General features: G+C 29.4%; 5 protein-coding genes and 2 long non-coding RNA genes across 12 annotated transcripts; 4 read left to right on the plus strand and 3 right to left on the minus strand.

Annotated features, from left to right (window-relative positions):
* Nucleotides 1–787: 787 nt before the first annotated feature.
* Nucleotides 788–2,968, minus strand: CSN6 (COP9 signalosome subunit 6). 2 transcript variants are annotated; one of them, XM_015323923.2, is made up of 6 exons: nt 2,818–2,968; nt 2,301–2,608; nt 1,939–2,222; nt 1,692–1,857; nt 1,423–1,616; nt 788–1,336 (listed from the first exon to the last, which is right to left on the minus strand). In XM_015323923.2, exons 2-6 carry the CDS (start codon nt 2,557–2,559, stop codon nt 1,196–1,198), a joined length of 1,044 nt encoding a protein of 347 aa, XP_015179409.1. In that variant the 5' UTR covers nt 2,560–2,608; nt 2,818–2,968; the 3' UTR covers nt 788–1,195. The 2 variants fall into 2 exon arrangements, with proteins under 2 accessions (XP_015179409.1, XP_015179419.1); XM_015323933.2 differs by having other exon boundaries at nt 2,756–2,912.
* Nucleotides 2,969–3,114: 146 nt separating this feature from the next.
* On the plus strand, nt 3,115–5,532 carry TRAM (translocating chain-associated membrane protein 1). The gene is made up of 7 exons (XM_089173545.1): nt 3,115–3,403; nt 3,837–4,016; nt 4,099–4,214; nt 4,291–4,503; nt 4,588–4,697; nt 4,779–5,069; nt 5,140–5,532. The coding sequence occupies exons 1-7, from the start codon at nt 3,272–3,274 to the stop codon at nt 5,235–5,237; spliced, it is 1,140 nt and encodes a 379-aa protein (XP_089029671.1). The 5' UTR covers nt 3,115–3,271; the 3' UTR covers nt 5,238–5,532.
* A 565-nt stretch (nt 5,533–6,097) lies between these two features.
* LOC107066688 (uncharacterized) lies at nt 6,098–10,743 on the plus strand. Of its 3 annotated transcripts, none has more exons than XM_015321545.2 (5): nt 6,098–6,222; nt 7,973–9,702; nt 9,779–9,952; nt 10,028–10,168; nt 10,263–10,743. In XM_015321545.2, the coding sequence occupies exons 2-5, from the start codon at nt 7,987–7,989 to the stop codon at nt 10,422–10,424; spliced, it is 2,193 nt and encodes a 730-aa protein (XP_015177031.2). In that variant the 5' UTR covers nt 6,098–6,222; nt 7,973–7,986; the 3' UTR covers nt 10,425–10,743. The 3 variants fall into 3 exon arrangements, with proteins under 3 accessions (XP_015177031.2, XP_015177042.2, XP_089029661.1); XM_015321556.2 differs by lacking the exon at nt 6,098–6,222 and adding an exon at nt 7,485–7,616; XM_089173535.1 differs by lacking the exon at nt 6,098–6,222 and having other exon boundaries at nt 7,855–9,702.
* LOC149032240 (phosphatidate cytidylyltransferase, mitochondrial) lies at nt 6,365–7,712 on the plus strand. The gene has a single exon (XM_089173540.1). The coding sequence runs from the start codon at nt 6,505–6,507 to the stop codon at nt 7,615–7,617; it is 1,113 nt and encodes a 370-aa protein (XP_089029666.1). The 5' UTR covers nt 6,365–6,504; the 3' UTR covers nt 7,618–7,712.
* On the minus strand, nt 9,380–11,978 carry LOC107066716 (uncharacterized). Its single transcript, XR_016176920.1, has 4 exons — nt 11,745–11,978; nt 9,831–9,938; nt 9,581–9,667; nt 9,380–9,520 (listed from the first exon to the last, which is right to left on the minus strand). It is a non-coding gene; the product is annotated as an uncharacterized LOC107066716 (long non-coding RNA).
* A 200-nt stretch (nt 11,979–12,178) lies between these two features.
* Nucleotides 12,179–18,467, plus strand: LOC107066692 (E3 ubiquitin-protein ligase RNF13). 3 transcript variants are annotated; one of them, XM_015321568.2, is made up of 8 exons: nt 12,179–12,551; nt 13,461–13,793; nt 13,893–14,085; nt 14,199–14,410; nt 14,487–14,661; nt 14,911–15,069; nt 15,191–15,397; nt 15,477–18,467. In XM_015321568.2, the coding sequence occupies exons 2-8, from the start codon at nt 13,614–13,616 to the stop codon at nt 15,707–15,709; spliced, it is 1,359 nt and encodes a 452-aa protein (XP_015177054.1). In that variant the 5' UTR covers nt 12,179–12,551; nt 13,461–13,613; the 3' UTR covers nt 15,710–18,467. The 3 variants fall into 3 exon arrangements, with proteins under 3 accessions (XP_015177054.1, XP_015177063.1, XP_015177073.1); XM_015321577.2 differs by lacking the exon at nt 12,179–12,551 and adding an exon at nt 12,630–13,012; XM_015321587.2 differs by lacking the exon at nt 12,179–12,551 and having other exon boundaries at nt 13,657–13,793; nt 13,869–14,085.
* Nucleotides 17,847–21,659, minus strand: LOC149032241 (uncharacterized). The gene is made up of 2 exons (XR_016176924.1): nt 19,391–21,659; nt 17,847–19,307 (listed from the first exon to the last, which is right to left on the minus strand). It is a non-coding gene; the product is annotated as an uncharacterized LOC149032241 (long non-coding RNA).

The following is a 21,659-nucleotide window of genomic DNA, read 5'->3' on the forward strand; positions in this document are numbered from 1 at the left end:
TCAATATTTAATGAGACGAAGTTTTACTCCTAAAGTGATATTTTAAAAGCGAACTTAGCGCTTTTATGAACAAGATTTTTATCCAAAATAATCAAGGATACTGCTTTTACTATAAATAAAACTCTGCACGATACAATAAACTCTAGTTTAAGAATAATAAATAATTTTAGCAAATAAGATTGTAAGCCTCAATCTCATAGAAATGAAATGTAAAAAGTGAAAGAGTATTGATCAGAAAATTTCCCATTTGATGAATAATCTTCGCGGTTTACAACTTTCTACAGCTAAGGTATTACAACAATGAATAGAATTTTAGAACAATTTTTTGTCATATTTTATAAACAAATATACAGGCTGCTTTTTATATATTAAATAATTTGTATACATCTACTTATATGGAATAGACATTAATGTAGCCTGTGAAGGAGAATGCGTCTATTAACACAAGGTCTTCCATTACAAAACAACGAGTGAAAGTATTCATTAAACAATTCTCTTATGTACTATTTATACGTATCTCATTTTTGAGCATATTATATTATGTTTGTATTGAACTTGCGAGACCGTATAAACTTATGTAAATAGTATCCATTATTTTTTATATTATATTAAGAAAAGCCGAATGGAATTAATTTTAAACAAAATTTCACTATAAATCGACTTACGTTCAATTACATAATCGACATATAAAATTTTTTTATTTAATATTCGATAGATTATATCAAATTGTTCTTTCAATATTATTTATAACATAATACAAAACTGAATGTGAAGTAAAGCAATATAATTCACATAATGCATCACAGGCTTTATTGACTTTACATCTTAGAGATAGTTAATATATCCTAAAACACAATTAATGAAATACCGCATTCCTGGTTTATTGTTTCTAAATCAAAGCATACGAATAAGGTATATAAATATTTTTTATAAGTATCATAAATATCCTTCGTTACGTTTAGCTATTTTTTTTCATATAAGTGAAATGTCTTACTTCAGTCGATTAACTTATAAAACTAGAGTTTGAGTGTACCTGCTTAGCGCTTTATTCCATATTCAATACAATGTACTCCATTGTTCTGCAAAATTTACTCACCGATTGCACTGATGATTTTATTTTCAAAATCCTGAGTTTATTATTTTAATAAGGTGTAAGAAAAGGAAAGTATAAAAAACAAAATGTTCCATTCACTTATCAAAAAAACAAACTTCGCAAACGTCGACCAACACCTTGTCTATCATATAGTATATTAAATTTGTTTACAAATTGATTTATATTATTGCAACCTTTGGTTATAATGCCCAAGTATGTCATCAGAGCAAAATCATTGCATTGCTGAAATTAAATACAAATAAATTATTATATTTACATAAATGTAATATATATATATAGAAGAAAAATACAAATATTTAAATACATACATTATAAAAATCAGCTCTAAATTTAGGATTATTTAATACAGGTAAACGGTATCCAAGAGAACAGGCTGCTCTTAAAACTTCGTGATTTCCTTTTAATTCGCCACTCTGTACCGCTTGCACGTATCTTAAAACTAATTTTACTCTCGAATGTAACATCTTAATAGCACTGTGTTGAGCTGCCAAATGTTCTGCCACTAAGCATTTAACAAAAATGATATCAAATATTAAAATAGAGAAATAAAATTTATAAGAAGCAAAAAATATTTTACCTAAAGAACTTTCTCCCTGTTCATTGCTACACATTCTCGCAACATGATCGACTCCAATCCTTTCTGCTTCCTCTGTAGCTAACGTATAAGTTAATGGAACGAATAACATAGTAGCTTCTCCATTAACTAAATCAATCACAGACTCATACATGGAAACAGATAATTGCTGTAATAAAAGGTACACTATATATGTAAAATATTTTTCAATTCTTTAGAAATCATTACAGTTTCATGAAGTATTTCTTACATCTGTATTTTTTGGTCTTGGATCCAATTTTAAAAGTACTGGACTTTCGTTGATTTCACAAATCTGTTTATGAACTCTAATATCTCTCTCACTGGGCAAATCTCCAGTAGTATACCACCCAAGAAAGTCCATTTCACTAAAAACTTGTTTAAATTGTTCCTCTTTTGTATTATAATAATCCCTATCAATGATAACATCATCAGCAATGCATGTAAATAATAACTCAAAGGAATTCATAATTTCTATATTACGTCCTTTCTGTTTTCCTATTAACGCTCCATAAACTGAAAAAGAAACTTGTCATTATAATCATTCAATAATAAACTCAAAGTTATAAGAAAATTAATGCAAGATCAAGATACCTAATTGTTCGGATCCTTCTTGAGCTCTTAACCTGGTCCAGTGTTCGCTAACATTCATAATAACCAAAGGATGTAAACTGATAGATACGGAACCAACTGTACCAGAAGATGCCATAACTTTCATCGCACTTGAAAGACCAGAAGATGCATTAGGATCTCTTTCAGATGTATCTTCATCAACTTCCATTGGTACGTCTACCGGAGCAACAATATTATCATCTATTTCCATATCGCTACCTCTTTGCTTAGACTCATCCATGATATCAAAAAGGCTGAACAGCCCTCTTGGACGGTATTTTTATCGATGCCTTAAAGAAAAAAGGAAAAAGTAATATAAATAAAATACAAAATAATTATTCTATTGCTAAGTCAAAATACAATTTTGATATAATAAATGAATTTATTGTATAAAGTAATTCTAACAATATTTTATCAAATATGAATTAATCACGCACAGAAATATATATCATCCGATTATCTGATTAACAGTTTTGTGAGAAGAACAATAATAACGTACTTGTAATCTTTGTCTCGTTGATTGAAATAACAGAAAATTCGACAATTTACCAGGATCGCCGCAAATGTACAAAAAAGCAGATTTATATGGTATAATATAGTTCACTTATAACAGCACATTTATTAATAGGTTCGCTAGTGTCGTGGTTAGGTGCACGCCATCTGCTGTTAAATATTGTTAACAATTAATTCGAATACACTAGCTCCGCGTCACGTACAAAAAAGAAACTAAAATTGATGATTGTTAAAATATGAATACAACTCTTATCGGCAACGTGGTTGAACGTGGTCAAAACGTTTTTAAACCGAAAGCCACGTAAGGTGGCGAACAGTGGTTAGTAGCAGATAGTAGTCTGTCAAAGTGCGGTGGTGAGCGGTTGTGTGAAACGAGCTGCCGCTCACAACGCTACAATTCAAAACTATCACGTCAAAAGTAAATTAATTTTTTTCTAAAAATGGTTACGATTAAAGGGAGAAAAAATTCTAACAAAAATCCACCAATATTCAGTCATGAATTTGTTATTCAAAATCACGCGGATATTGTCGCCTGCGTGGCTATGGTATTTGTAATCGGTTTAATGATGCAGGTCAGTGTCCGTATTATTTGGTTTATCTTAATGTATCATTAAATTGACTTCAATTGTTTATTATTTTGTGTTTCTATAATAATTCATTTTTATGCATTATAGAAATCACGAGATTTATGTGCGAATTATAAAATGTTTTAATAAAATTATTTGACTTTGACAGTGAGTAACTTACGAACATATGTTACTTTCTGACATTAATGTCTTCGGTTCATTTTATTCATATTTGTAGAATTTTAATTAATATTTGAATTATTAATGAATGTAATATCTTAGATTTATATTTATTATGATCAAATATTTTAAATTTAATTTTATTGTATTTTATTAAATATTGCTTTTCTATGTAAATATATGAATTTTTAAAATAGTCTTTTAAATGTACATACTTTTTTTAAATAAAGTTTAAAATTTGTAAATGTTTATTTTGCAGGTCACGTCACCATGGGCTTATACGTTTATTGCTATACATCATAATGTTTCTACAGCAATTACCAATGATCCAACATTACCACTAAAATATACGACTGGTTGGAAGGATGCATGTGCTGTATTTTTTTATTTTTTAATAACTATTGTAATGCATGCTGTATTTCAAGAATACATATTCGATGTAAGTATATTCATGCATCAAATATAGTATGTGTCTGAAAAAGAAATATTTTATTATAAAATATCTATTTTATTCTTTTCAGAAAATATCAAAACGTCTTCACTTAAGTAAAGTAAAACTTGCAAAGTTCAATGAATCCTGTCAATTGATAGTATTTTATCTGCTCTCAGTTATTTGGGGCATTGATATCATAATCAGGTAAAAAGTTAAATCTATTATTTAATACGTTATCTTAAATAGAATACCTGTACTTATAATTTTGTTAATGTTTCAGAGATAATTTGTTGTTAAACATAACTTCTTTATGGACTGATTATCCAGTACTCTTATCATTCTCCTTAAAATTATTTTTTATTGGGCAACTTTCCTACTGGTTACATTGTTATCCAGAATTATACTTTCAACGAGTAAAAAAAGAAGATATTGTACAACGTGTTATATTTACCACCATTGGCTTGTTGTTCACTTTCGCAGCCTATTTCTTAAAGTATGATAATGTTATAATTTCATCATATAAAATACTTTAATACTTTATATCAATATAATTAATTCTTTATTATAATTATTACAGTTTCCAACAAGTAACCGTCATACTACTTGTCCTTCATTATACTGGAGATGTTTTACTGCATGCTGCAAGAATTAATCACTTTGTTAATCAGAAAGAAAATACAACGAGAAGTGAGTTTCGCATAAGTCATTTACATTCTCTCTGCACATATTAATTAAAAATAATATTGTTATATATAAATTTGTTTACAGTATCATTCCTGATTGCCAATTCAGTATACGTGTTTGTTCATATCGCATCTTTAGTACTTGCAGTTTTAGTATTCTTATACGGATTTAATCAAACTGAAAGTTCATTTGATTATACTACTGGTAACTTCAATACTCCTATTGTACAGTATACTGTTTTAAGTGTTATTGTATTTTTCCAAATTTATCTCTTACATTCGTTCGTCATGAAACAAATTAAACGCGCTCGAGAAAATACAACCCCTGTTATTACGAAAGTAAAACCAAAACAAAAATTGAAAAAAAAGAAGGTAAGTTTAAATATAATATGAGATAAATATTTAGGTTTTATAAATATCTACAATTTAATAATTCATGCTTTTAGGTAAAAAATCAACTTTGTCTGAAGATGATGAATTACCTGAAGTGGATCAAGCAACTAAAAAGAATTTGAGATCTCGTTCTTCTACAAAAGCGAAATAACTTGTTTTATATATATATATATATATTATTAATAAAATTGTATAAGGCTGATTAGATATCAGATACCATTCGCTTACGTGTCATCATCAATATCAAGGAGTGAATGTTCCGAAATAATGTTCTTCCTTAGCCGTAGAATTTATAACAAAAATTACACTTCAATATAATTTAAGAAATTCACGAAAATATCTTCATAGCCTATGTATATCGAATATTGTAATTATGAGAATAAGATTTTTTTGTGTAACTATTTCATTAGTCTTATACTCAATTCATAAAAATGATATAAACAGAATATGCATTGGCTCTTTTATATAATAAAATTCTTTTTTTATCGAGAAAAAGAGAAAAAAAGACAATAAATAAATATATTTATTTAAACAAGTTTCGTCGATAAAGAAGGCTTAAATAAATAGAAAATGACAGCAGCGCTATCTGATATAAAAATATGAAAGTTAATCGAAAGTTTGTTCTTACGCATGCGTCTACGTGTGTACGTTCCTTTGATTATTTCTCATCTGATCTCTTAAAAGAGTTACAGTATTTATTATCTAAATTTTGCATGTGCAGTGTTTCTTATGAAGTGTTGATTAAGATTTAGAGTTGTTTGTGCAATGCTATTAAATTAGTACATTTTTCTTATTGTTCGTGTAACAGTAGAAAAAAAGTTTAGAATAATTTGTATAATCTTTGAAGTTTATGACACGCATGTGTGCAATACGTCAGAACAACTAATATTTAATGGAAGTATGTTTTTTTATTCCCATCTATTTTAACTTTATTTGCATTGATTTAAATAATTTTTTGTGAAATATATACCTCTTATAATCTTATTGATATTTTATTCCTTAATTTTATAGGTTAGGTGGTGACTAGACTTTCGTTGAAAAGGGGCGCAGATAGTGATAAATCTCATTTATCTTTTCTTCATCCGTGCGGACGGCGTTGGGAGATACCATTAGTGAAGAATTATCCTTACAAACAGGTGCCGATTACTTAAAGTATTGTCCAACAGTATATTTATTGACTCTGAGAAAATTACTACAAATTCCTATGATTTATGCTAACATTGACCCTATTAGGAGGTCTTAAATGTCAGATCTTTAGTATCTTAAAATATAGATGAGATTTCTAATATTTATAAAAAGAAAAGAAAAAAAATAAGATCAATAAAGAATATTTATTATATGAAAAAATAATTTGTACAATTATAAAAGAAATACACAAAAGATTTTAGTACACTTTAGTCAGTATTTTAATTGTCAAAATGCTAAAGAAAATATCTGAATTGTCTCATTTGAAAATGATTCTTAATGAATTTCCGAAAAATATTAAATTCTGTTTTGCATACGGATCTGGTGCATTTAAACAGTTAAATAATCATGATGATAAAATGTTGGACCTTATATTTGTTGTAAAAAACCCAAACAAATGGCATGCAGAAAATTTAAAACTTAATCCAAAACATTATTTTTTACCAATGAGATATCTCGGACATAAATTTATTACCAATATACAAGACAATTGGGGTGCAAAAATTTATTACAATACCTTGGTAAAAACCAAAGCAGGACAAACTATTAAATATGGAGTAATATCTGATATTTCTCTGATAGAAGATTTAATAGATTGGAACAATTTATATGTGGCAGGAAGATTACATAAGCCTGTAGAAGTTCTGATAGAACCAGCTGAAAATTCTCCGATACGTATGGCTCTTGTGGAAAATTTACATTCAGCTGTTCGTGCAGCATTCTTGTTACTTCCTGAACATTTTACCAAAATAAATTTTTATAAAGTTATTGCTGGATTATCTTACAGCGGTGATTTTCGTATGATTTTTGGAGAAAATAAAGATAAAATACACAATATTGTAGTCCCGCAATTACAAAGTTTCCAAGAATTGTATGCACCAATTTTACAACATTACGAGCAATTTATAGATTTTCCTAAATCTGAACAACCGACAGTAATGTGTCATCAAGATACAAATCCAACTACTAGAATATATCATTTAAACCAATTACCTCTAACACCTCAAATTAAGTTGGTAAAAGCATGGTCTGTAGGTCCAAGAACGAAGGATATGGAAGACTGTTTACATTCTATCGCATATGATCCTGAATGCTGTGAAATATTAAAAAGATCTTTAAAAAAAATTGTCTGGAGATCTAGCGTTACACAAAGTTTAAAAGGAATTTTGACAGCTGGATTTAAAAAATCCATTATGTATAGTAATGCAAAGATCAAGAAGATGTTACAATCAAAATTACAGACGAATATTCCTTCTGAATCGAAATCAGATAAAATTAGCAATCTAGTCGAAACTGTTGTGAAGAAGCAAACAGAGGCTAAGGACACTGACAAGCGCCTAGAGTAGTAATTACATCTCTTCTAGTTGTATTTTCAATCTATCACCACATGTACAATTTTTTAGCTTCTATTTAATCAATAAAATGGTCTAGTACTATTGCATTTCTAACTCTTGTTTCTAGCTATTACTTAATCCCTTAAATTCTATGTTTTAATATCTTACTTAATTGCTTTAATCAAGTGTTCCTTATTTTTTGTTACTCTCTATTTTTTTTCTTTTCTTGAATTTTATCAATATTTTTTAATGTCAATAAAATACTGTATAAGTCTTCACATAGAAATCAAAATATACAATAACTTTCTGCATGTAACGTACATTATGTTTATTAAATACTTTACTTATAAATTTTTCGTATTTTCAGAAAATAATAAAACTATGACTTCGATGGATACAGATTCTGAAAGCCAGGATAGCGATGACGGGCGTCGATTCCGCTTTGAAGCTACTCGCAAGGATGCAGCTATAATCCCAGACACTGTGAGTAAAGAGAAATCGCCTAAGAAGAAATCAAAACACAGATCTCATTTAGAGGATAAAAATTACCGCGATAGAAAAGAAAGGTCTAAGCATGAAACTAGTAGAAAAGAGTCACAACGTTCAAGGGATCGAGAGATCGATGAAAAAGAATCTAAACATATTACCAAACATGCAAAATATGGAACACATAAAGATTATAAAAGCACAAAAGAAAGTAATTCTACATCAACTGATAAAAATCTAAAATATTCCATGGACTCAAAAGATAGATTACGAGATTTGAAGCACTCTAGAGAAAGAGAACGTAATGGTCATCGTAAACATTCTCGAGAACATTCTCGAGAACATTCTCGTGATAGAAGTTACGATGAGAGATCATCTGTAGACAAATACAAAAACAAATATCACGATAGGCATAAATATTCTCGACATAAAAGTCGGGATAGATCATGTCAGTCGAATCGATTAAAATTATCGGATAATGACAAACCTCGAAGTGAACATGGAAGACATGATTCTATTAAAAAGACCAAAGATAAACGACTGCATCCTTTAGAAAATGAACATAGTGCGTGTCAAAATATTGAACAGATTCGTGATTATAGTGAATCACAATCAATTTCATTGAATAAAGACTGCAAAGCAGCCACGCTATTAAATACACAAGATTGTAAAGATTTAGATTTACGTGATTTCAATGTTCTATCGGAAACAGATGAAAACGTATCTGATATTTCGGATTCTAGAAGTATATATTCATCTTCTTATTGTCATAAGACTAAAGTAAGAAGAGAACAGTTAAAAAATCAATATGAATGTGTAAATAAAAAACAAGTAACACCTGATCAGGAACATGTGGAAGAACTACAAAAGGTAAATTGCAAGAACAATACACCAGTGTTAAGTTCAAGTAATAATAATCCTAGTGCCATTTCAGATACTTTATTAGATTCTTTAGAACCAACATCTATAATGAACAATCAGGTGCAATCATTACAAGAAAAAGATGCAAAATGTGAGTCTAGTGAAAAAAATAATAGTTATATATATGGACCAGTGTTACCACCGCAGATTAAAACATCTCAATGTACATTAAATGAAAACAAAGATACAAATCTGTATACATCTTTATGTACTGAAAAACTTGAAACTAAAGAATGTATTGTTAAAGATGTTAGTGATGAAGATTATAACATTGAATTGATTGGACCTTCTTTGCCAAAAATAGAAGATTCGTCAAATAATCATGAACATTCAAATACAATGAGTGCTTTAAATTTGGAAGAAGTAAATCAGGAACATCAAGAATCTCACAGTCCATCGAAAAATATTAATGAATTTGTGGATGATGCTGCTGCTTTTGGACCAGCATTGCCACCTCATTTAATAAAACAACCAAATGAAGGAGACACAAAAAGTAAATTGATAGGTCCTGTAATGCCAGAAAATCTAAAATTACTTAGTGAGGAAGAACGTATGGCTATGTACTCACAATTAGAAGATGAGGATTCAGATACGCCCTCTTTAACCGATTTTGGTGCAACAAATAAGGGCCAAAAATACCAGGAATTACAAAAACCTGGATTACATTATTTTCATGAAATTAAACAAGAAGTAAGGACCAAATGTTACATTGCAACTATTACGCCATTAATATATGTATGCATGTTTAAAATAATCATTTTTCAAGGTTGCCAAGGATGATGTAGTACATAAACGTGAAAACTGGATGATGGAATTACCTCCAACTAGAGCAGCTGATTTTGGATTACGTGCGCGAAAATTTCGACTTAGACCTGGACCAGACATGTCTGATAGATCTTGTTGGACCGATACTCCAGAGGATAGAGCTAAAAAACAAAAGGTATGTCGATTAAATAATATGACAAATATTTTAATACGAACACATTTTTACAACTAAATATTTTAATTTTATTAGGCAGAAGAAGAAGCAGCAGCATTACGCAGTGTAAAGAAACCAGATAGCATCGAGTTACATAAAGAAAAGCCAAAAAAGACTAAAAAACAAGAAAAATCATTGCTGGAGATACACCAAAGTAAACTTAAGAAGAAAAGAAAGGTATTTTTAATATCTATATTTATATATTAATACTTAAAACTGTTAATTTGATATTTTATAAATTATTTCTTTTATTTTTCAAAATATTTTCTAGAAGGAAGAAAAAGAAGCAAAAGCTGCTGGATTGCCAACTAGGAGGCCATTCGATCGCAATATTGATTTGCAAGTAAATCGATATATGGATCCTGCGCAAAAAAGATCTGTTTTAATGAAAGCAGGAATGTTGAATGATAGATTTTCACGTGGACAAATATAATAATTATATTGCGCTTGTGAAAAAACCTCTTGTAAATTTTGAATTTTCGTAATTATAATTAGTTACAGCTGAGTGCCTTGAAGTATAGCAATAAAGTCATTTTCATTGATTCGGGTTATATGTAAATATATTTTTTTTTAGATATTTCAATCAAGACATTATCGATACTTTTATTGAAAAAAAAAATGATTTTATTTAATACATAAAATATTAATATGTATACAAGAGGACATTTTAAAAAATTTTTATTATACATTATTTTAAATATGCATACTTTTAATACTCTTCAATGTTAATTGTTAATTGTCTTCTATGTTATTATTTTTCACCATCAGCTACATGTAATTTCGTACTAGAGTATCATTGCCTTATAAAAAGAATTTTAGAATAAGGTTTATTGATACTTGCTTAGTATCGAATGTACGAATCTAAGAACTTTACAAATGAAAAGTAAACTTCTATATAATCTAATTACTCTGATACATTATTCAATTTGGCTAATCATATATCTTGTAAATTATGTTAATTTATGATGTATATAAAATTATACTTTGTGTTTATGCAGTTATATTAAATAATTTATTATACATTAACATATTTTAAAGTTCTTACAACATTGACAAATAAATATTCCCGATAATTTCTCCTCATTATTATTATTATTAAATACTCATTAATAAATCATTTTTATGATATTGCAAATTATGATACGATTGAATATGATCATTAATTACAATGATAAATTTATTGAAAAGATAATTATTATTGTAAGTTAACCTAATTTATAATCGTGTTATTATATAAGGTTTATTTTTAGTATGTTTTATAAAAAATGAATTGATAATCTTCAAAATAATATCTGAACACATTTACATCTTTACATTCTTATCAAGTTATCTCTGATGAAAATTATTTAGTATCTATTTTTGAAGGTCTTCATTATTTATAATTGATGTAATTTAGATTTTGGTGAAAATTCCAACTTTTACCTATTGATTTCTCTTTTTATTAATGTCTTCCTAAAAATTTAATAATTGTGTTACTTTAACGATAATTAGTATAAGCAAACTTATTTTTTGACTTCATTTGAAACTCAAGTGATAAAATCTAAGAAAATACAAATACAGCGCCAATTATTCTCATTCACGTTAATTGTGTTTTTGTGAAATGACGCCACTGTGTGTTTCCTTTAGAAAATCTATATATGCTATTTCTACATATATATGTATGTATGTATGTATGATTATATACTATGTGAGATAGAATTACTATCAGATAGATAAATTAGTTTAATTCGTCTAAAATAATATCAAAACTTACGTTACGTTCAAAACCTCATTATAAATTAAAGATAACCGTGATTACAGTTTGTGTACACAAATCTTGAAAGAACCTATTTAGAAAACGCACTTAATTCTTTCTTCATTGTTTAACGATGTCACGAGTACGCAGTAACTTAAAATTTTAATTGTAATCGACATTATCACTAAAGAAGAAGAACAACAACAATAATCATAAGAATAATATTAATAATAATAAGAAGAAAATTGCTGAAGAACGTATCGTGTTTTTTGTAAATTTAAAATAATCTTATGAGACAAGAAAAAGAGAGAAAGAGAAAGTAAAAACATTAGTTCTTTTTTCTCTTTTCTTTCGTACTCTGTTTTTCAGTTTCTCTCTCTCTCTTCTCTTCTTGTCTCTCTCTGTCTGTCTATCTCTTTCTTTCTGGTGTGCGCGCGCGCTTTTTTTCTTTCTCACTCTTTTACAAAGTACTTATAATTGACAAGTAGTGGAGCAAAAGCAACGCGCAGTGTAGCATTACGTCGTCGTTTGCTTTCCGTAACCTCAAATTTTAATGAATCAAGTAAAGACGTAAATGACATTTTCCTCGTAGTGACAGCCTGCACTTCCATCGCATAAACTTTTTATTCATTCTGTCAAACGATCTTACGTGCTTATGTGCTTACGTGCTTATACTAACGAACATACATTGCACACACCCAGACACAGATACATATAACATACATTTGCGTTAGAATATTTTTCAAGTGGCCAAATAATATCTATCGTGTGGTATTACTGTGTCATTTATTTTTCCGGATGAAAGATACCAGAGATAATCTATTAGTACGTATTTTTCAATAATTATGATTACATTTTAATTTTTATTCATTTAACTCACTCCCTCTCCCTCTCCCCTTTTTCCTTCTCTCTTTCTCTTATGCGATCTTCTCTTATCTCTTAGATTCTATATATACATATGTTTTAAGCAAATAGAACATCTTCGTGTATTTGATTTTATTACGATTTTTGATTTATGTATTTAAAAATTGATTTAACAGTCGTGCAGATACGGCCCTGGCCTTTGTAAGATTTAAATGGAGATACTATTCATTTTTTTATATTTTTTTTCTTCCACATTTTCTTTTTTATTTTGTTTTGTTTTTTTCCTCTTATACATGAGACATTTATCAATGAACGCATTGAATAGTTATCGAGTAAGAAAAAAGAAAAATAAGATTCTTTGTTTAAATCCCCGGGAGTCGCCTTTATCTGTCATCAGCTAGAAGAAATTTGAACGAAATCGAGTATAATAATTTTTATGATTCGATAATTTTGTGACTATTAAACGAAATATTTTCTGTCATAGAATGATTTACGATTAATAGTGATGTCATGTAATAATAGATGTGTCAGAATGTTTTGAAGGTTATGTACATTACTGATAGATTTTAAACGTATTACGAGTAGATATACGATTCGTTAAGACGCTTCCTTTTATATTTAAATATTGGTACCAAATATTTTATTTGTTCAGTCGAATTTGAATCATTGCAAAGCGATTAAATATTAAAAACCAAAATTTCTGATCTTTTTTTTGAGATTAATGATAAAATAATCAACATAAGTTTGTATCAACATTTATTGTTAAAATTAATTTTATTCTTTTTCATATATATATATCTATTTATGTAGACCTCTAATCATTTTCATGTCCTGTTTGTACTTATTACATGTATGTATTTGTTTTTATAGATAAATAACATTAGACTTTTTCAATGGATACAATTCTGCAAATGGTTGCAGAATAAATGTGAATCTGATATAATGAATCAACTAGGGGAATATCGATCAGTTTATTAAATTTTAATATATGTAAACTTGAATGCTATTCTAACAATCATAAAAATGCAACAGTGCTGTGTAAGCCACCAAGTTCAATTATGGCTTCTATTATTACTTTTTTGCATCGCATATTGTGGTGCCGATATTTTAGTGTTCCCAGCAGCTACCAGATATCAGGTAGAGGATGAATTTCGAGATATGCCAGCTAGATTTGGTGGTTTTATACCATCCGAAGGGATTAAGGTTTATATATATATTTTTTCATATTTTTAGTACATTAACTATATATAAAACAAATTTTATATATTATTAATTTAGGAATTATTGTTATTACTCACCTAGGGTATGGTTGCTTATGCCGACCCTCCTACTGCTTGCCATGAGATAAAAAGCCCTCCAAATGATACGAACTATGGAGGGAATTGGATAGCTCTAATCGCTCGCTATGAGTGTAAGTTTGAAATTAAAGTAAGAATGGCACAAAAGGCTGGTTATGATGCTGCCATTATACATAATGTAAACAGCAATGAATTAGGTAAGTAAGTAAATCATATTCCTATTTCATTTGTTGTGTATCATATAGACAGCATTTTTTTGAGTTTTATATAAAAAATATGTTCTATATAAGTCTATTATATTATGTTACAGAGCCGATGTCAGCTGAAGATCCAATAGGGATACAGATACCATCTGTTTTTGTTAGTGAACTTACAGGATTAATTATCAAAGAAAATTATTTATATGATCAATTATATTATGTATTAATCAATGATGATCTACCATTTAATATTAATACACATTTGCTTTTACCATTTGCAATTGTTGTAGGAATCTGTTTCTTAGTTATGGTTATTTTTATGGTAAGTTCAACAAGTTTTTATTAACATATACAGCATACAATTGTATCTCAAATACTTACACCTGTTATGTTTTTAGATTGTCAGATGTATTAAAGATAGAAGAAGACAACGCAGACATAGATTACCAAATTCAAGTTTAAAAAAAATTCCAACTCATAAATATACGAAAGGTGATCCTTATGAAACATGTGCTATTTGTCTAGATGATTATATGGAAGGAGAAAAATTAAGAGTGCTGCCTTGTGCTCATGGTAAAGTACTTTTGGTAAAATAATTTAATATTATCTGTCAGTCCAGAACCAGACTGTAGAAGAACTCATAAATCGTAAGCAGACATTAAACCTGATGTTGCAATAAAAGGTCTCTTTAACAGTGGGTGTCCTCGGGTCATGGGACCTGTTAGGGGGAAATTTTTTCAATAAAGAGTTTCTTAATGCCTAATAATAAAAATATTATATAAATATTTAAGCACAATGGTAATAATTTTGTATATATTTTAGCTTATCATGCCAAATGCATTGATCCCTGGTTGACAAAAAATCGTAGAGTATGTCCAGTTTGTAAACGGAAGGTTTTTGCAGCAGACGAACAAGTTGTTACAGATGAAAGTGATTCAGATGCCGATGACTCAACGCCTTTGATACGAGATGGGTATCAAGGTAAACAGTTTATCATTTATAACGTTTATTATATAAATTTGTCATAAATAATTAATTAATTATAATAATAATAATAATAATAATAATAATAATAATAATAATAATAATAATTGTTGTTTAGGCACTCAAGGAGGTACGTTCATACGTCAGAGAGAAAATCCTTTTAATAGATCTAGAAGAACGCAAAATAGGGACGATTTGAATAATTCTAATAGTAGCTCGGATTCTGAGACATCTTCAGGAACATCTGACGATGGTGCTAGTATAAGTACTGGTGAACCTTCTGGTGGAACAGTTTTCATGGTATCTGACTCACATAGCATTAATGGTAATGTATATGTAATAAATAATTGTTTTTTTATTTTAATTGTGAACAAAAATTACCTATGGAAGTATTTTTAATATAGGCGAGCCGCAAGATTTAGAGCGATCAGTAAGCAGTACTAAACCACATACGGTTAACTTGTATACAGAGACGCAAGAATTTCTTGTTCCTGTTGTACAAATCACACCAGTCCAAAATACAAGGGTTTTAGAGATTTCTACCACTTTAAATCCTGATCATGTTACTATAGCTGCAGATGCTAGAAGTACAAGTACAACTTCTATAGATTCTGAAAGGAATGACGTTGCAGCATAATAATAATTAAATTGGAAATCTAGATTTACCATCTTTTGATCATATTAAAACTCTCTGATACGAGATATTAAAAAGTTTGCTACAGAATATGGAAAATAATAATTTGCTAAAAGTATTTTATTAAATATTACTTTATTTCAAAGAATTATAACATCAAATATATTTTTGTGCAAATTTTTTCTGTATTCTGTTATAAGAGGCGATGCGTAAATTGCTTCTAATAATATATTTTTGCTTACGTCGATATATACCTAACTTGTCATAAATTATAATTCATTATATATAAAATCAAACTTTATAGGAATTTTTAATATTGTTGTAAAAAATGTTGTAAGTGACATTTAGTTTATAATTTGAAAGAGGAATATTGATTTCATCGAGTACCAGTAATGAATTAATTGTAATCAGTTAATTACTAATATCGGATATACATGTGTAATGATACTGAAAATACGATATAAGCTGTATATGATATATCCTGTTAATGTTATGGTTTTGCACTGATTAGGAAATATGGGAACACCGTTTTGTATAGTATCTATTACTCTGTTATTATTTAGATCTATTTAAACATGCACGTGTGCATAAATAATTTTAATGAAACGTTCCATTTTACTTTACTTTCTGAACAGAAGAACAAAGAACATCATTTTTCTTGCTATAAAGAATAAGCATTATATGGTTTTAAGGGATCTTTGAATACGCGTATTCACTACATATATTACATTATTGTGAAAATGGACAAAAAAGATAAAAAATGAAAAAAAAATGAAAAGAAAGCAAAAGAAAAAGAATAAATTAACGTACACTTTAGAATAGTATATTTAGTATTTCTAAAAAGTGGAATAATTTTTATAGAAGTTATCATATACAAAAAAAAAAATTTCATTAAAACCATCTAAAGTGGGCAAAACGTGTTTCTTGACATTTTTTTGATAATCAACTTAAATACACATATATGTATATACATACAAATGAAAGAACTAAAGATTAAAGTACATCTTTCTTTGGATTGATTTTGAATTGAGAATGTAAAAAAAATATAATTAAACGATTTTTTTTATCGTATTATTTATAATAAAAATATAATTAAACAATTTTTTAATCGTATTATTTATAATGAAAATATATTAGAGAATAGTATTACATACCGTGTAATATTATATGAATGGTATAGGTGTACTTATATCTTTTACATGAAATTTTAATATTTATGAAAAATTCTCATTCTTTATATAATTAATATATTAGGTCGTCCAATAAGTCCATGCAATTTTTATCTTTTATTTGTTTAGAAAAAAACCACATGAACTTATTGGACAACCTGATACAAGCGCATATATTGTGCTCAGATTTGTAGAACAATTTATTGAATAATAATTAAACGGAAAAAAGTTCTTTTTGATTTGCCATACTTTCAAGATGGATGTATCTATTGTACTAGTCCGATAACGATTTGAAATTATACCCGTCCCCCACCCCCCAAAAAAGAAGTCACATGTTTTTTGTATAATTTTATTCAGGAATAAATATTATACAATATTACCGTCCCCTCAGGAATATCACAGTCTGAATAATTTAGACTGAATAGTAATTGGGTTTCTTTTAAATGTGTATTATTTTTTTATATGATTACCAAAAAAAAAAAAAAGAAAAAAACTACCAGAACGTCTTCAATGTACAACTAGATATATGTATAAATATATATATACAATCATTTATCTAACATTGTTCGACGATCACTGGTGATATTGTAAAATAACGAATGCTGCTGACGATAAAATCTATATTTAACAAGTCTGTAAATATTATCTATATAAATGTAAAAAAATTTCAAGACCAAAAAATATAATGATTCCTTTTTTCATGCAGGACGTATAATATAGTTAATCGTATCTATGAACTTTTGAAAATAAACATAAATATGCAAATATATAGTACATAAGTTCTATAATATCAATTGTTATAAATATTATAAAATATAATAATTATAATAATCGCGAAAGATGTTTTATAACAGAGGTGATTGATGATATTCAAGAATAAACAGAAAAAATACGGACTGTGCGCATCGTAGTATATTAATCGTTCTAATTGAAATAAGTTTCTCTCAAATGGTTTTTTAATGAATTATTAACTATTATTAAATAACACTTCTAAAACATTAAAATATATATACATATAAATATATTATTAATGATGGTATTGCATTTTCAAATGTACATAATCGGAGATTTTGTAAACATAATTTGTTTACTAATATATTTCATTTCTTTTTAAAAATTATGTACTTTCTATTATAGTAATTAGATTAATTTTCAAATAAGAAAGTGATTATTGTTATTATATATTTTATAATACGTTATATAGGAATAGAAAGAAAAATAAAAAAGAAATTTTCATAAATTGGCAGCCGATTGTATATTAGTTGTTAATTGAGTTTATTCAAAACATTAAAACGAATTTTTTAATGCAAATGGGAGAATGAAATGAGAGAAGAGAGAAAGAAAGAGAAAGAGGATGAAGATTGTAAAAAGCCATGTAAATAATTATGCAGGAGATTTTATTACATGCTATTATCAAATTGAAAAAAAAGATTTAATTTTTATGTGTAATTGCTATCTTTAAAATTAAAGTTACTTTTAAAATATTACAATTTAATATCTCGCTAATGATTCATAGTATATTTAATATCAACTGTGAATCTTTGAATGATTTAAAGAAAAAAATCTTTCAAAATAAAAATACTTCTAACGTTTTTCTAACTTCTTTTTTGTTATACACATGCATATAAATATATATAACAATAATTAGTAATTTATATTAACGAATTTCAACTATTTTTGAGATATTCATTTACAAAATATACAGCTGCATATATATATATATACATGTATACAAAAAAAATACGTATATAAATATATATATACGCACTAATCACGCGCATCTGCAATTTTATTTGTTTAACATTAGATTTTTTAATTAATTATAAATGACATGCATATGTAAGCAGCATTGATATAATCGAGCTAAGTTGTATAAAAAATTGGAAAAAGAAAAAAAGAAATTATAATTCGCATAAAGGAATTATAGATTTGATACTAACACAGAAGAATTTCATATATTGAAACTAAATTTATCCTTCGTTTCAATATATTCGGACGATCGAAGTAGCACGTCTTGTTGAAGTAGATAAACGTAAAAGAAGGTACAATAGAAAAGAAAGAGAAAAAAAAAAGAGAAAGAGAGAGAGAGGGGGAGAAAAAAAGAATTAAAGTAAAGAGGGAAAAGGAGTGGGGTAGATGAAGGAAGAGGGGGAGAGATTAGGCGAGTGGCCGCACGTGACGGCACAATGCCGCTCGAAGTTCGAATAAAAAGCAGGCAAAAGAAGGGAAAAATGAGGAAATCCGGAAGTCCACCAAGAAGATGACTTGAAGTACTCCAGCGTGTCCCGCAACTGGAGCCAAGCTCTCCAACCTTCCGCTATCGCAGCAACCTCAATTCGTTCCTACCTCTATTCCTGGTAAACGAGCAAGAAAAATTGGGGTCATTCGAGGACGTCGTGTCAACCCTGATGTCGTCAACTGGAGCCCTCTTCCTGTTGTCAGATTTAAATCTTTACCGTTGTTAAGCCAGGCACAAGCAAATATTGTCCTAATCTATCTATGTATATATACATACATAGTATACATATACTATATATATAGAAACACGATTATGTCTTATGGTATTACATCGACTGGAAGTAAATCACGTATCGTCCATTTTTCCTACAGACATGCACCATTTTTCATACTTTTTCGGCTATGACTTTTTTACTTTAATATCACGACATATGTATATATGTGTGTAGGTCCAACCGATTTGATATATGATTTATTTGCGATGAAAATTGTGAATTAGAAGAAAAATAGCCGAAATAAGCTAGTTGATGATATTCCGTGGTATATTCGGCAAAGGAAGAAGGAAATGTGGAAAGCATATATATTAATCGATTTAATGAAATGAAGAGGAAAGTAATGAATACGTTTGAAATAATTAATGAATTTTTCTATATCGATGGCAGGTAAATAGACCGCGTGACTCGTTGATACTGCTATAGCTGGTGACGAATTATCGATTCACGAAAATTTCCTTTCATTATGGTCATGCGCAACGCTTGACTGTAATGGAAAATGAATACATGTTTGAAACGTAATGCTCTCCTTGCCGTGCATGATGACCCTGTGCTTTGTACTTATATTTGCGCAGTGTGTATCAGCGCGTATAAATTGGAACAAAACATAAGCGTTAGATGGTGCTGCGTTCCACCTTTTACATTTTCTTTGATTTCAATTTTTTAATGTAATACAAACAAAAAAGAGAAGAAAAAAGAAACTACATTGCAAAATTGAAAAATATATCGCATGAAAATGTCAACGACGAGAATGTTTTACGAAACATTTTTAATCACCACATAAACAAACAATGAAAGAATTTCTTTTTTGTAATCCAAATAAACGTCTATCAACGAGTAGATACGGCCCTGTGGCGCGTGATCGAAACGAGTCTTCAATCGCTCTTCGGATGACTTTTTTGAATAGATATGCTATAGCTTCTAATGGCATACAATATATCAATAATTGAAGGACTTTTGATCGGAATAACAAGATTTACATAAATATATTATTCCTCTAATAGATTCAAAACGTGATACAATAACGAAGAAAATATCAACTCTATTGTAAGATGGCGAAAAAGGACAAATACAAGCAGATGAAATTATATACATTGTGCTGGAATGTATTTAGATACAATTCATATTTTTGATATCAAATCAGCGCGTTCATTTATTGTATTTTATTTTTGTATGTTTTAATGTACCTACATATTCTATTGTAGTATCATTAAAAAATATGTTATAAGCATATTTGCCACGTATGTGTATATTTATATAGGTACATAAAATCATGAAGTAGTTATGTAGAAGCGCAAAGTCAGTTGCGGCATAAAAATCTCGACAAATTCGTTTGCTCATTCTCGGCCTTTCGACCTCGTTCATCGATCGTATAGGTAGTAACAGCTGAGATGTGTGCTATCGAGGAAACTACTATTATGACGATGTATTCGACTCGTTCGAAAAGCGCCCAATATGGGAAGGAGCAGGAAGGAATCCATAAGAGCTATGCTTCGAATCGAGGATCTCACTCGGCCGGTTTTTCTCGGCTTTCTAGTTGTTCGAGGAGAGCAGAGGTGGGTTGATGATGTAGACGGAAAGAGAAAAAGAGAGAGATAGCAAGAGAGGGTTGGAAAGAGGCTCCCGCAAGGATCGCAGAGGGGATCGTTGAAGGGTTTTGGAAGGGTGGGGTTGAAAAGTGCTGAGGGACGGCGCGCAATGCCGAAGGAGATGCCCGGGGAGGAGAAAGAACAAGATGGTGGCTGTACTACGATGGTGGCGCTACCCAAGTGGAGGAACGCACGCGTAGAAGGCTTGTTCGCTTAGATAAAACTGTTGTGTGCATGTCGACATTGCTTATAATTTGGTTGCTTCGTAGCGACGGGAACACGTCTTTCGTCTTGAGACGAAAAGAGAGGAGAAGACGGTGAAGGAGGTGGAGGAGGAGAATACGATCGAGTCCATCGTTTTCGAGCGAGAGCGCGGGCGCACAATTCCTGCTGGCCGGCATGTTCTTGCCGAACGAGGGAAAGAATCCGCCCTACGAATCGTCTGTCGCGCGCGCGCACTTACGGCAATAGCGGAGAAAACGTGGGTGCGCGCGCGCTTGAGAATGGAGAGAGAGAGAGAGAGAGAGAGAGAGAGAGAGAGAGAGAGTGAGAACGTAGCACCGCTCCCTTCGTATAAACGATCCGCCTGAGATTATAGCTTTCACGAACGTAACGTTGAAAAGAGATATTGTGGGAGGGAGAATGCGGGGTTGCTTGTACGAGAAGGAAAAGTAGAAGGGGATTG

Source organism: Polistes dominula, unplaced genomic scaffold (assembly GCF_049000335.1).
Source record: "Polistes dominula isolate Pdom_NZ unplaced genomic scaffold, Pdom_raw_medaka contig_33, whole genome shotgun sequence".
Lineage (NCBI taxonomy): Eukaryota > Metazoa > Arthropoda > Insecta > Hymenoptera > Vespidae > Polistes > Polistes dominula.